General features: G+C 40.1%; 1 protein-coding gene and 1 long non-coding RNA gene across 2 annotated transcripts in view; both read right to left on the reverse strand.

The window, feature by feature from the left end:
• LOC8081821 (mRNA-decapping enzyme-like protein) lies at positions 90–5,015 on the reverse strand. Its single transcript, XM_002461724.2, has 8 exons — positions 4,639–5,015; positions 4,486–4,526; positions 3,830–3,879; positions 2,734–2,878; positions 1,746–1,802; positions 1,352–1,472; positions 689–1,201; positions 90–362 (listed from the first exon to the last, which is right to left on the reverse strand). The coding sequence occupies exons 1-8, from the start codon at positions 4,816–4,818 to the stop codon at positions 312–314; spliced, it is 1,158 nt and encodes a 385-aa protein (XP_002461769.1). The 5' UTR covers positions 4,819–5,015; the 3' UTR covers positions 90–311.
• The window catches only part of LOC110432264, a 35,311-nt gene continuing 28,635 nt past the window's right edge, over positions 8,692–15,367 (reverse strand). The window contains exon 4 of the long non-coding RNA XR_002449683.1: positions 8,692–9,657. This is a non-coding gene — a long non-coding RNA (uncharacterized LOC110432264). The remainder of the gene's footprint in view (positions 9,658–15,367) is intronic.

A 15,367-nucleotide genomic window follows, 5' to 3' on the forward strand; every position in this document is an offset into this window, starting at 1 on the left:
TTTACTCGTTGGATACCTGTTTCGCTAAAACATGACCAACCGTCCATTTGAGGATGTATGGTAGGTCCCAAAATGTTTGGTTCAGCAGAAGTTTCAAGATATACTCAGAACAAAACTTTTCTGCACCACGAATACAGCACAGATTTTGTAACCATTTACAGATGTAGAAAGTACATTAATAGTACAAACTCCACCAATCGAAGGATTTCATCAATGAATTTACAGGATAACTTGGAATAGGCTAGACAACAGATAATCAGAGAATCCAACACAAACTAGCCTGATGGAGAGGACTGTACCTTGAAAATCCATTACTGTCTGTTCATGATCTCGCGGTAGACTAAATCGACAAATTCATCATTCTGGCACAAACAATAAACTTCATGTCTCAGATGAAGGAATGCAGCTAGGAACAAATTAGTGTACTACAATTCAAGAGATATAAAAATATCTACAAGTCTGTTCTAGTTTGATGTTGAATTAAGCACAAGTCTAGCAGAACTTCCAGGTGCTAGCTTGTCACCCATATATGCCTATACTACAGCTAGATACCAAAGACTAAATAAATTAGACTTGAACAAGCAATACATTCAAAGCCAACAATTAAATAATAGGGCATTCTCATAATCAGGAAAAGAATAATGCATTCAAATCATACAACAAAATAGAAATAAGCAGAATAGTGTACCTCAACAAGTCTCAGTAATGCATCTCTGACTTTGTCTCTAGACAGTGCTGGGCTCAAGACTGGTGCAGACGCAAGAGATGGCGACGGATTAGGTGGCGGAAACGGTTGAAGTAATGGAGTCCCATATGGTGGAGATGGTGAAGCTGTGGGTAACGGAAAAGGCTGAAGCAAGGGAGCACTTTGCGGCTGCTGAGCAGTACGAGGATGTTGAGGTGGAGCAGTTGGTACTGCAGGATTACTGCGCATCATTGTTGTCTGTGAAGACGTCAATGGTGAGAAAAGTGATGGGTTTACAAGGCTTGTGGACCTTCCTATAGAACCAGTGCCACCATGAGCATCAGCAAGCATCCCAGAAACCGTTGAGGCTTGTGAAGGAAGCAAATAATGCAAGCCTGGCGATTGTGCTGTAGTGATACTAGCTGCCGCATGTGTAGCCACCGGAGTAGGACCAAAAGGTTGAATTGGTTGCCTTGCAACAGCTACAGCAGAGTTGCCACCAGTATTTGCAGCTGCCTGTTCCCAGAGATGCACATTTAAACACAGAAAATAAAAGCTATATACTGGAGAAAGTAGATAACAATCTTAGCCTGAAAAGCAGCTAAAAGTTCATGTAGTTAAGACGACCAGAATACAATGTAAAATTAATGAGAACAATTTCCATACACTGAAAAATGCAGATAAAGGATCCTCTTGAACGTGAGTAGTAGTTGACATGATACTTGACGTTTGCGGTTCCAGAGGACCTTCAACCAATGCAGGTGCTGCTTCCAACTCTTCAAATTCACTGAAAACAGGATTAATTAGCGACTGTAAAAACCAACTCCCCCACCCCCCACCACCCAAAAAAGCTTTACATTACATAAGATGCCATGCCTCAACATTAAGAGTAAGGTGAAGTGTCAAATAAGTTAACAAAAACAAGTAGTCATTGGCCATGTTAATGCAGCATCATTAACTTGTTTCAGACAAAAACAAGTGTCAAATAGGTTGCACCATGTCCAAGTCCAACCGATTAGCATGTCTCCCACCATACCGTAATGCACAACATTTCAAGTACCTTTGAACAGAGGGAATCTTCGGCTTTGGTGGCACCTTCGAGAAAGCATTCAAAATCCTGTGCAGAGTGATGTATTGGTCACCAAAGGAATATAAAAGCTCTGAGAATTTTTAAAACTATACTATTCAGATAGTTTCAGACATACAATAAGATAAAAGCACTGATGCGTGGCAAAGAAATAACAGTATGAAACTGCTGTAGAATATATCTGCACACCTGATTCTCATATTGATAAAAGCTATCACATCTACATAGACAATATCAAAACAATATTGAGTGTTCGCTTGCATATTTATTGTTTTATTAGTTGCTAAACTTTGTATATCTGGGAACATTAGCACAACACAGGTTCATGGGCCTACCGACTTAAACTAAGTGGTGTCTTTATTCAAGGTTGGGGACTTCAATGCAACGCCCTGAAGGAAGACTTGAACACTCGATTTCAACATTTAAAATGTTACTTTTTAGCAGGAGTCACCACATGTTTTTTTAACCAAAATATAGAAAAGAATGTAGAATCTACCATTGTCACATGTCTTATACTCTTATACCAATGCACAGCAAATATTAGGCATTTAGACTATCTCCAACAATCGTCACCCAAAATATAAGACTCATTTGTCCTTTGGGTAGCGCTACAGGTAAAAGGTTCCATACCTATTTTTAGTCTTCTCCAACAACAAGACCTAAAAGACAACACTCTCTGCAAATGGGTCTCGAGGAGAGAGGATACCCAAATTTGGGTTATATCTCTCCTGATACCTAAAATTTGGACTATATATCTTAGTGCTAACTCCACACACACAACACTCAATAAACAATGACTGGAGTATATATCTTAGTGTTAACTCCACACACACAACTCTCAATAAACAATAACTAGACTATATATCTTGATGAAGTTGCCTTTGCTTATTGCAATTCATGACAAGGAGAAGGGCCCTAAAGATAAAAGCAGGAGTAATAGTTACAAGTTTGCAACTGATACCTGTTGAAAAGGTTTGCAACTTCTTGACACTCCTGAGAGTTGTAAAACCAAATTCCTATAACTTCTTGAGCAGCATTGCGGTACATTATATAAGGAGCTTGGAGTTGGTACTCAAAATCTCCCAAGAGATCTTCAACTAGATTATCTGTTAACAAGTGGAAGCGAACGAAATATGAAGAAAACATTAATGGCAATGTGAAGATACAAGCAGACTACTTTACATAATAAGCTCCTTCCAATCTCATTTGAGAAAAATAATAAAAACTAAACATACAATCACCAACAAGTTTAAAAAGTAACAATACAAATTTGGATATTATAGAATATTATAAAATACAAAAATATTTATCAACATTTTGAAGGTGAATGTCTTGTGGCTTTGTATCAATGGACAAAGTATAGAAAATGAGTGAACTACAAGAGTTTCAATTTATCATCTACTAATTTGACAAATAAAACCATTACCTGCTCCTTTCTCAGCTGGAGAACTATTTCAGTGTGAATGTTACCATATAGTTTATTAGATTTTAAGTATTAACAAAAGGGGAAGGAGTTAGCAACATCAATATCAAATTATGCAAAGAAATATTTTTGGTTTTCCCCTGAAAACTAAGTTTATGGGCTTCATTAGATCAATTGTGTAAAATCTAAACTATTTTTTGATGGGCAGGAACAAAGAGATGTTAGCCAAAGATAACTATTATTCACAGAAAAACAGAGCTCACGAAGATGTTAATTGAAGTTTCAGACTGCCAGTTTGATACCGATTATCATGTATGCCACACGACTGAGGGCCTGTTTGGATAAGCTATAGCTAATTACTAGTTGGGCTAAAAATTAGCTCAAATTAGCTAGGGTTGGCTAGCTTAGTTGGCTCACAACTGACTTATCTAAAAAACTAGCCCATCAATTAGCTTTCCTGTTTGGATGCACTAGAGCTAATTTGGGCTAATTTTTAGCTAGCTAGTGGTTAGCCCTTGTATCCAAACAGGCCCTGAGTTATTCTCATGTGAAATTTTTCCAAAGGTTACACATGATCAATAAGAGAATTCAGACAGCAGATTATACAACCCCAAAAGAATGCAGGACAAAATACCTGTATTCCTGCGATTCATGACAATGAACTGGAATCTGGGTTGAGCATTCCTGCAAGAAATATACACTATTTGTTGGGAAGACGCAAATGGTATAAACATGGCCAGAAAACGTGAACGGCAAAAATTTGATGACTCTTAAGGCCCACAACATTTTAGGTAGCTTCAGAATAAGAGACATATCTAGAACTGGAAGACTAACAAATAGAAACATATGCAATTGTTCCACTTGCAGAAAGTGAATTCTCCCTGTCTGAGCTTCCATTCATTCTTGGCAATTTTAGAAATCTTAAAGTAGCCCAACATGGTAATCTACTGAACTGCGAAATAAACAAACATAGAAACCCTGGTATGTATCTCTCAAAAGGTTGCAGAGCAGAACTCACTAGTACAATGCTTTTAAACTGGCAAAGAACAAAAGCCCTACTATGCAACTAGGATAACAGAAAGAAGCAATTCACAGAACAACTGAACATAATTTTGCCAGTACAGTAATCAGATTCTGAATTTAGTTTCCTATGATCACCAGACAACCAATATGTCTATGATTTATTAGTAGATAGAAATTGCTAAAATGAACGACATCGACAAACTGTAAAAGTTTCAATTTTTATGCAAGTGCATCTAATTAGACCTCTGAGAAAGAGATGAGACGGACCTCTTGACGACGAATAGCGACCCCTCCACGTCCTTCCGGCTCTGCATAAAACACACAAACACCGAGCACACAAATAAGGCCCAACCAGCCAAATTCTTCACCCACGAATCACAGGGTTAGGGGAGAATCAGACAGGCGCACAGGGGCACGCACCCACTGGTTGACGTCGGTGTCGAAGTCGTACAGCGTGACGTGAGCCGCGGTGATGAGGATGTCCTCGACGGCGGGGTCGAGGCGCTGCAGCACGGTGAGGTTGAGCGTCCGCGTGCCCTCGCCGTCCACCGCCAGGTTCGGCGTCACCTTCGCCCTCCCGCCGCCGCCGCCGTGGGCCATGGCCGCGGGTTAACGAAGGGGGTACACCCAACACTCTGATGGCGGACTGCTAGGGTTTGGGGATTGGATCGAAGGGATTCGAGGGGACGCTGTGGGCGGAGTCGAGACGAAGAGGATGGAGAAAATAAAGAAGAAAAAAGGGAGTTTTTTTTTTTCGGTTTCTCCTGTAATCTTTTTCTGTTGCCTTTTGCTAGAAACAGGATGCCGAGACCGGGGCGGAATGTTTTGGTGGCTGTACCAGGTTTGGGTGGATTCGGCTTTCCGCCACACGTGACATGCTCACGTGTCCGTAACAAAAACTGGTTAACATTTAATCTGACATTTGAAAGGTGTCTTCAAATATAATATATTTATATTAGGGAATAAGAAAATAATATTTATTCATCAAATAAAAATACGAGAGTTGAAAGTAATTGAGTGCTTACTATATTCTAAGAGATTTACCTGTATAGCTCTAGAAAAATGGCTCTTTCTTATATGACTTTTTTATTTTTGAATTTACCTCTGTGACCCTCAAACGAACTTTTATTACTTCTATGGCCTTTCGTCCGTTTTCAGCGGTTGATGTTAACTGTTAACTGGAGGGTAAAAAGACTATTTTGCCCTTGCTGTAAAAAAAGTTGTAAAGTTTGGTTTGTTTGTTGTATATTTGGAGTAATATTTAGCAAATAAATTCACACATAATATACAAACAAAACTCTACAAATTTTTATGCCAAATATGCCCTGCTATTATATATGAATTTATTTGCTAAATATTACTCCAAATATACAACAAACAAACAAAACTCTGTAGTTTTTTAACGCTAGGGGCAAAATGATCTTTTTACCCTCCACTTAACACCGTTAACTGCTGAAAATGTATGGCTGGCCATAAAAGTAATGAAAGTTCGTTTCAGGACCATAGAGGTAAGTTCAAAAAAATAGGCCATATAAAGAAGAGCCATTTTTTTAGGGCCAAACAGGTAAATCTCTCTCTTTTGTATAAAGAAACTTTTTAGATTGCACCTTTTAATCATGCAGAATAGGATCAGATTTCAATAAATTAGGAAGTTAAGTGAAGAATACATGCGTCTATTGTTTTCTCTCTTATTTTGTCTAAAAATAGTCATAATACATTGTACGGACGAAGGAAATATCACATAACAACTCTAGCGGCAGTGCCCCTGGTGTCAGCGGCCAAACTAGGAACCTTACTTTTAATTTAGGTGGGGCCCTGCTGAATTAATCTAAGATCGATCTCACTAGCAAGTTTCATAACATATTTATCAAGATTATCATGTTAGCTTTTTTTGGTAAATGTGACAATAGGTTTCATCTAGATGAACATAGTCTCTCTCTCTCTCTTCGTAATTTATATTTTAACTCAACAAATTTGCTGATATGTCACAACATTAGATGAGAACAATACTCTTTTGAAACTTCATCGGGACTAAGTGAAGGTTTTACGTCCCGTTTCCTAGACTTCAATAACAAGTGTATACATACAAAGCTTTTGCCTTCTGAAAGAGGATCGACAGCTCTTTTTCCACACCCACATAGGCTTTTCTGTCTCTTGCCCGTGCTTATCTCCTACATATACAACTAAAAAGACCAAAAGTAAGACCATCAGATGGTGCGACATTTTTGGGTCGCTTCCGTCTCTCCTCTCCGTGTGAAACCATCGATGACAGACGCGGGTCGATACCCATCTGCACCGTAATTCCCACGGAAAAATCTAGAAAAAAACATCACGTTCGGAAACCTGCTCCTGTCTTCCCGCGACGCCGCCACTCCCCACATATTGCCGTCTTCCTCCCGTCTCCCCTTTGCCTCCCCTTGTTCCACCATGCAGGAATCCCGGCGGCGCTAGCCCTGCTCTCGCGCTGACGCTAGCATCCCCAGGCCAGCATGGTCGGCGGGACGAGGTGCGGCAGGCCCGACGCGCCAAACCTAGAGGTCATGGGACGCGGCCTTGGCTCAAACGAGGTCTGGCCCAGGCGCCGTCGCCCTGGCGCGGGTGAGCTCCAACCCCGATCACCGCGGGCGCCGCCGCCGCCTTCGTTCGCGCGGGCATCTCCCGCCTCTCTTTCGCTGCTCGACGCTGGCGGCGCGGTGCTAACCCTTACGCGAGGTTGGGATGTGGACGCCGCGGCGGTCTGCGGCCAGGCGAGGCATGGCCTATGCAGCGGGCGGAGAAGGCGCGTGCATGGCTGAGGTGTGGCGACCAGCAGCATAGCGGACCGAGGAGCGGCAGCGCACGGCCGTGAGTTCCATCAGCGCGTGGACCTAAGTCAGCCGGGTGATGGAGACAACGACGCCGATGGGACTTAGAAATTTTCTTGCTTTGACGATAGACCTACCAGGACATTTTGAAATCACCCCGTTTATTCTTTGTCTGCATGCTTAATCCAGACATAAGTTCTTTGATCTGTATGTACTACATTATTAATTGTTGCTTTTTCAGTCGTCATTTGCTGAGTTCCTGAACGGTGTGCTCGTTGAACCAATTTTTTACTAATTGTGTATTCTTATTCTGATGCGTCTCTGTCAGGAATTGTGAAAGAGCTGGAGAGATATGCTCTTTTGACAGTCATGGAGTTACACCACTGGTGCAGTCCAAAAATTGCATGGAACTGGGATAACTGAAGAGGCCAACGAAGATGCCTCCACTGAAGATGATGATTTCATTGGTGACCTACCACCAGAACTTGACAATATCATGATATTTAGTGATGCTGAAACTGAGAGTAACATTGTTCCTCCGATGCTTGTGGAAAAGTAAACCAGCTGCTGTTGCATAACTGCAAAGTCTCTGGATGATTTTGCCATGAGTTTAGAGCAGGAGGAGGGTTCTGAGGAAGGTGATGCTACTGAAAAAGCACTAAAAGTTACTGAAAAAGCATTGAAAGAGGTTGACAACATTGTGAAGTCGATGAGTTCATCTTCAAGGAGGGAGAATCAGAGGAGATGCAGAAGCAACAACCACATAATTATAATAGCATGAACCTAAGGAAGCTTAAAAGCACGTACAAGAGATGTCTTATTGCTGCAAAGGTATAAAATTAATCGGCTCATACTATGTGCACTCATTTAGCATTGCCGTTAGTGGTTCTTTCTTTACTCATTGTTTTTTTTATCTGTAGTAGCAAGGGAAGCAGGAGTAGGTCACTGAAGAGAATAGGCTTCCTCTCGAGGAGGTCGATAAGAACGCCAGCATTAACCACAGAACAAGCAGGCGACGTGTGGATGGCATCTGCCACAATGGGATTGAATCAAGGAATGCTGTGGTTGTGAAGTAATTACTAGGCTGCCTTATGTTCATTTCCAAAAGTTTTTGTGTGTGTGGAGAGATTGTGATCAGGGGTGAAACCGTGGTTTCAACCAACCAACTTGCAGTTCCTGTCACTTCCCCCCTTTTTTTTCTTGATATATATATTTTGTATCGGCTATAGAGCATGTTTTATCCAGTGGTATGCTGATGAATGATGCTATGTTTTGCTTAATAATGTATATGAAGGAGGGTGCCTCAATTTTTGTCCATGTTGTTTAACTATCAGACTTTAAATTTAGGGTTGAGAGAAAGAAAATATATCTATTAATTTATGAAGCTCGCTGATGATGTATTGAAAACTAGATAAATGTCGGTGCAACGCACAGAAGTATAACAATGATATCATATTTTTAGTAAGAGCGTGCGTTTTCTTTTTTAAAAAATATAGTATGAATGTGTTAAAAAAAGCAATTTTTCTAACATAATGTTCAACACATCAACATTATAAAACTTAATATTGATAATTAATTTTTACAGTATTATTATTTTATCGTGCGATCTATATGTTTTAGTACAAAATATTAGCCATCCCGTAGCAACGCACGGGTACACTACCTAGTTGAGCTTATAATACTAAAACTTGAGTTCCCTCTTTGGGACTCTCACAGATTTCATCTTGCTTGTTGGCTCCACCCAACATTGCGCTACCTGTAAACGAAAGTAGAAGTATATGTTTCTCTTTCTTGTTTTTGCTCGCCAACAATATTTGTGTATCTCAAAGAGGGTAACAGAACATATACAAGTGGCATACATCAACTCCCACGTTAATTTACCATGCATAATGCTAAGTGTCTTCACAATTTATTGTCGTTGCAACATTGGGTATGGTGCAGATCCTTCACGAAAAAGGTACGGTGCACATAAATATATACACACCCCATCTATACAAATTATAAGTCGTTCGGTCTTTTTTTACTATATGTCTAGATAAATTATATAGAATAAATGTATAGATAGTCCATTAACTTGTGAGGTTGTATCGATTTAGTCCATCAGGTTTGAAAGTGTATTTTTTGTCCAAAGTCTTGATTAGTGTTGCACAAAGAGTCTATATTGTACCCCTTTATTTTATGTTTATATTTGTAGAAAGCCTCTTATCTTTATTTTTCTTTCACAAGCTTACCCTTCATGTGCATCGGTCGGATCGGCGCACCCCCATCCATTTGGACCCACTCATCTAGATTTGGAAACAAAATGCATTTTCAAACCTGATGGACCAAATTGGAGTAGCCTCACAAGTTAATGGATTATCCATATATTTTACTCTAATATATATCTAGATATGTAGCAAAAGCTATATATGTAAAAAATAATAATCATTATTTATAATTAGTAGTATGTCTATGCTAACGCCACGATAAAACCCAAAACACGATCGAATTCATGTGACAACTTTCATAGACACTTTTCTAACAAACAAACATAATTTCACACATATAATTCCTAACTTTATTATACTGCAACTATAACTCAACGAAAGGTCCTCGTGATCCCAATATGATGTAGAGGAGAGCCAAAGCATATTACCTGTAAAGCAATAAAAAGATATCTAAGTATAACCGAAACTTAGAACAACACTGAGTTATCAGTTTGGTTCTAGCATACCAGACGGACCATAAGATAGGCACATCAGTATAAATAGCCTTCTATCTTACCAATGTGGACTCAAATCCGGAAAGCCCATTTAACTTACTTTCTTTCTCAATTCAAACCCGGACAACATTTCACAACATGACATTTGACCCTTGAAAGCCCAAGTTTGGTTTTGGTAATTAATGACACCAAGTTGCTAATGTCTTGTGTTTAAGTGATTTGAGCTAGGCATAGTAACACATGTGATGAAGGTGCAAGGTGGCATGGAAAGGTGGCCACATGATCACAAAGGGATGAAGCATGAAGTGGAGATCTTGGTGATAGACAAGGAGTAGAGTGGTCAAGGCAAAGGTATAAACATAGGGTTTTGCTTTTGCCGGTCCAAGTTGAGTAGAGAAGTGATTGATCGGATTTAGATAGATAGCCGACTATCAAGAGGGGAAATCACGATCATCTCTCGAATCAAGTGCTACTAGGTCCATATCTTGAGCATATGCATTAGGATCTAGTAAAGTGCTAACCTAACTCCTTTGGGAAAATGTTTGTGAAAAGCTAACACACATGCACATTGGTGGTGGACACTTGTCGGTGTTAGCACATTTACAAAGGAGGTGGAGTTCCTAGGGTTGAGAGGAGTTTGGGTTCCTCTCTCCTTCCTGCCGAACTCGGCGGGATTCGGCGCTTTTGAGAAAATTAAGTGTATATTTTCTATTACGCCGGTGGGAATCTTTGGAGAAGACGAGGAAGTCCGGACGCAGTGCTCATAGGCACTGGACGCATCTGGTGCACTCTTGGTGTTTGACTAGAGAGAGCAGAGTACACCGGATGCTCTGCACCGGATGTAGGTTATCGACTGTGTGTGCGTTGTTGATGGTCCTTAAGTATCAAAATTAATCATCAAATAAATAAGGAAAAGGACCTATACGCAAGCAACACCTAGAATTAGGGTTTGATCTGACAGAATTCCATGAGTTTTGTTGTTTATCTATTTCTGCAGGGTTTATCACGAAATATCGAGGAAAGGCCCACACGTCGGGTTTACATAGAGATATTAACGTGTGCGCCAATTTTCCTCGGTGTAGAAGAGTCTAGAAGCCACACGAACGAGCAGGAGGCTGAGCGGGCCCAGCCACAGGGCGCCCGCCCTGCCCCCCAGGGCGCTCGCCCTCCTGTGATGGCAATCACAGCGAGTCTCGTGGATTATGCTCCACCGCCTCTGAGGATTAAGAAAAATTGTTCAATTAAGGTCGGTTTGATCCAATGGCCCACGTTCATTTGAGAGGGCTATATAAGCAAGGCCCCTGGCCCCTGCAAGAGAGCAATCCCCATTATTCATTAGCATATTTTCCAGAGAGGATTCAGAGAGAGAGGTTCCTTTAGGGTTCCAACCTCCTAGGGCTTAACATCCAATGTGAGATTAGAATTAGTTCTTCTAGATTGAGAGAGATAGAGTGGAGGTGTAGATCGGAGGAAGCCCAGCCTGTCGGTGTCTACTCCGAGGTTGTACCTGCAGGATCAAGTCTCCTAACCCAGGGCTTGCTCCTAGGATTCTTCAGTATTTCGACTTCTAAATTCTAGTAAGTTCTTTGTTTTATTGTTCTTTGGTTTATGAGTTTACTTTAATCTCTTTGCGTAGAGTTTAGAGTAATCATCACTAGCGTAAACGTGGTGTTTGAGCTAGGATACTCATAGATATCCCCTATCTAGCCGGACCGTGGTAGTAGCGAGGAACGTGACATTTCCGTAGCTACCTTTGTAGCCCATAATCCCGTTAGCAGGATCGGTAGGGTTTATAGGTGCGGGTCAAACATCCTCTGTGGTGTCTAGATTCCGTAAACCTCCCCAACAGAGCAGTAGATCATCCTTACCAAGGTTAGAATGAGGGTGCAGTCGTAGTCTTCTCTATATATCGCTCACATCAAATCATAGTCGTTGTAGCCTAAAGGTTAGTAGTAATAGATTTGGTTAGTCAGATGCACGCTTTCTCCTAGTGGTAAAATATAAATACGATACTCTGGATAACCTCTCGGGTGAAGTGCTCACCGACATCCATGCGCTTGCGGATCATTTCCTGATTGCGTTACCAAATATCAACAAGCATTTCTAGCATCGTTGCCGGGGAGAAAGACGGTTTGCTGAGATAACCTTGAGTCTTGCTACTAGCTTGTATCTATACTTTTACTTTTTCTTATCTTTTTATATTCCTTATTTTCTTTATTCTTACCTTATGGAAAACCAAGATTCTAAATCAATCTATCAATTTACAAAACCTTTAAAAACTGACCTTTTACCATGGGAGTCATCACAGCCTATCCAAACATCCCAGTATAGGTTAAGTTCGAGGTTAATTGCCATGATTGAGAACCTATCTTTTTCGGGAAAGGAAGACGAAAACCCTTACCTTCATATTAGAGATTTTGAGCAAACATGCGATTGTCTTCGCACAGAAGGCATTTCTGATAAAACTTTACGTTGGAAGCTTTTTCCTTTTTCTTTAAGGGGAGAAGCTAGACAATGGTATAGACAGAAGGTAAGTCAACAATGAGGTGAATGAGGAGTTTTACGAGCCAACTTTTGTCTAGATTTTTATTCCCTCGACCGTATCGGCGACATTAAACTCGAAGTTCTATCTTTTAAACAAAAAGAAAATGAAACTTTGGGAAAATTTTGGAAACACTTTTCTGATCTCTTAGAACCTGGTCCAAAACTTAATCTTGAAGACCCTATTCTTCTTTTTCATTTCTTTCGAGGTCTTCAGAAAGATCATAAACAAATGCTGCATACAATGTGTAAAGGTTCTTTCTTTTGTATCTCTACTGATGAAGCTAGGGCGATATTAGATAGAATCCTAGAAGCTGAGATGGATAATACCCTCCATGATGAAACCTACAAAGCCGAAGTAGACTCTCTGCCAAATTTTTCATCTGCTTCAGCTATCCCAAGTTCTGAGCCACAAAAGGAAGAAATTCCACCACCTGACTTCATGCTGGATATAGAATCTGATCTTTTTGCCGATTTTGGAAACATTTCAAATTACCATTCTATAGACAAACCCCAAAGCAGCCATTTTAGCATTTGTTTACCAAATGAATATCAATTGAGAGAGCTTATTTCAATCATGAGTAGCGAATGGTTGGAGGAGTCAGAGCTTTCCTCTGAAGTGATCCGTTTGGATACACTCCCTATATCTATACGCTGTGCTTATGACTCTGATCAATTTGATGCTCTCTATAATCCTATTGTGGGGATCAATATCATGTCTGAAGCTTTTGCACATAAATTATTTGGGAAATTAATTTTAACCCCCACAACAAAGTTCATAAAGGAATCTTCAGGATGATTAGTCCCCAGTCTTGGAATTGTGAATGTCCTACCCTTTATGGTAGAAGGCTCCATGGTTCATTTGAACTTTTATATCTTTGATACATGGGACTTCGACCTGTTGATAGGACAACCTTTTAGAAGACTCCTTTATGAAGGTCAAACTGGAAAGCTACACATTTCTTTTGGAAAAGATTTCAAATTTCCTATAACAATTTCTCATTCTTTGAATAATAAGACCGAAACATATCTTTTGTCTGATCCTATAGAAGAGGTAAAGGCTACGTCTCTAGAGCTTTTAAATGAACCAAACTTAGAAGAGGAAGCCCCGTTCTTTATAGAAGAAGAGGCTGAACCTTCGGAACCCAAACCCTTAGATGAGTTTGCAGAAACACCCAGACCTCCTATAGAGCTTAAACCTTACCACTGGGTCTTACCTATGCTTTCCTGAATAATAATCCAGAGTTTCCTATAATCATTAGTGATAAAATCACTCAGGAGCAAACTCTGTGATTAATGACCGTTTTAGGAAAACATCACTCAGTCTTTGGCTACTCACTCCAATATCTTACAGGAATCAGTCCTATAATTTGTACCCATCGCATTTCGACAGATCCTTTTGTTTTACCTTCTCGAGAGCCCCAACGTAGACTTAACAACGCAATGAGGGAAGTAGTTAAAAAGGAAGTTATAAAGCTGCGGCATGTAGGGATTATATATCTTGTGCCGCATAGTGAGTGGGTACGCCCAATTCAAGTTGTGCCTAAGAAGGGTGGCATGACTGTTGTTACAAATGAAAAGAACAAGCTAATTCCGCAACGCACCGTCATAGGATGGCGGATGTGCATAGACTATAGAAAACTGAACAAAGCCACGAAAAAGGATCACTTTCCTTTACCTTTTATAGATGAGATGTTAGAGCGATAAGCGGATCACTCGTTCTTCTGTTTCTTAGATGGATATTCAAGGTACCCACCAAATCCCGATCCATCCTGATGATCAAAGCAAAACCATTTTTACATGCCCTTATGGAACTTATGCTTATCGTAGAATGTCTTTTGGGTTATGTAATGCACCAGCTTCTTTTCCAAGATGCATGATGTCTATATTTTCTGATATGATTGAAGAGATTATGGATGTTTTCATGGATGATTTCTCTGTATATGGAAAAACTTTTGATAGTTGTCTTGAAAACTTAGACAAGGTTTTGCAAAGATGTGAAGAAAAGCACTTAGTCCTTAATTGGAAAAAATATCATTTTATGGTTAGGGAAGGAATAGTGCTGGGACACCTAGTGTCTGAAAGAGGTATTGAGGTAGACAAAGCTAAAATTGAAGTAATTGAACAACTATCTCCACCTGTGAATGTAAAAGGAGTTCGAAGCTTTCTTGGCCATGCTGTTTTTTATCGCAGATTCATAAAAGATTTTTCATTCATTGCTAGACCACTTACTCTTTTGCTAGCCAAGGATGCTCCTTTCAAATTTGATGATACATGTTTAACAACTTTTGAATTATTAAAGAATGCACTCATCTCTGCACCAATCATTCAACCCCCTGATTGGTCTTTACCTTTTGAAATTATGTGTGATGCTAGTGATTATGCTGTGGGGGCAGTTTTGAGACAAACTAAAGATAAGAAGCATCATGCAATTGCTTACGCTAGTAAAACTTTGACAGGAGCTCAACTTAATTATGCAACCACTGAAAAAGAGCTCCTGGCTGTTGTCTTTGCCATTGATAAATTTAGATCTTATTTAGTTGGAGCTAAAATAATTGTTTACACTAATCATGCTGCACTGAAATATCTGCTCACTAAAAAGATGCTAAACCTCGCTTAATTAGATGGATCTTATTACTCCAAGAATTTGATTTAGAAATAAAAGATAAAAAGGGAGTAGAATATTCTGTTGCTGATCACTTGTCTAGAATGCACTTTAAGAATCCACAGGAACCACCCATCAATGATTCACTCCGGGACGACATGCTCTACGGAATCAACAGGTCTGACCCCTGGTATGCAGATATTGTTAATTTTATGGTTTCAGGGTATGTACCACCAAGAGCGAACAAGAAGAAGCTTATTCAAGAAAGTCGTTCACACATATAGGATGAGCCATACCTCTTCTAAGTATGCTCCGATGGCTTACTTAGGAGATGTGTGACCATTGAGAAAGGATGGAAGATCATCGATAGATGCCATTCATCACCATACGGAGGTCATTATGGAGCATTCCGTACACATTCAAAGATCTGGTAGTGTGGATTCTACTGGCCTACCATGTATGAAGACAAGAAGAAATATATCAGAAGATGTGGGCCAT

The sequence above is a fragment of the Sorghum bicolor genome, chromosome 2 (assembly GCF_000003195.3).
Source record: "Sorghum bicolor cultivar BTx623 chromosome 2, Sorghum_bicolor_NCBIv3, whole genome shotgun sequence".
NCBI classification, from domain to species: Eukaryota; Viridiplantae; Streptophyta; class Magnoliopsida; order Poales; family Poaceae; genus Sorghum; species Sorghum bicolor.

What these genes read in the sequence shown, in the direction of transcription:
- LOC8081821 (XM_002461724.2), bottom strand. Translation starts at nt 4,818, where the DNA reads ATGGCCCACGGCGGCGGCGGCGGGAGGGCGAAGGTGACGCCGAACCTG. An exon ending in CATGAATCGCAGGAATACAG is followed by an intron (nt 2,879 to 3,829) that starts GTATTTTGTCCT and finishes ACTTGTTAACAG; the next exon opens with ATAATCTAGTTGAAGATCTC. An exon ending in CTTTATCTGCATTTTTCAGT is followed by an intron (nt 1,202 to 1,351) that starts GTATGGAAATTG and finishes CTCTGGGAACAG; the next exon opens with GCAGCTGCAAATACTGGTGG.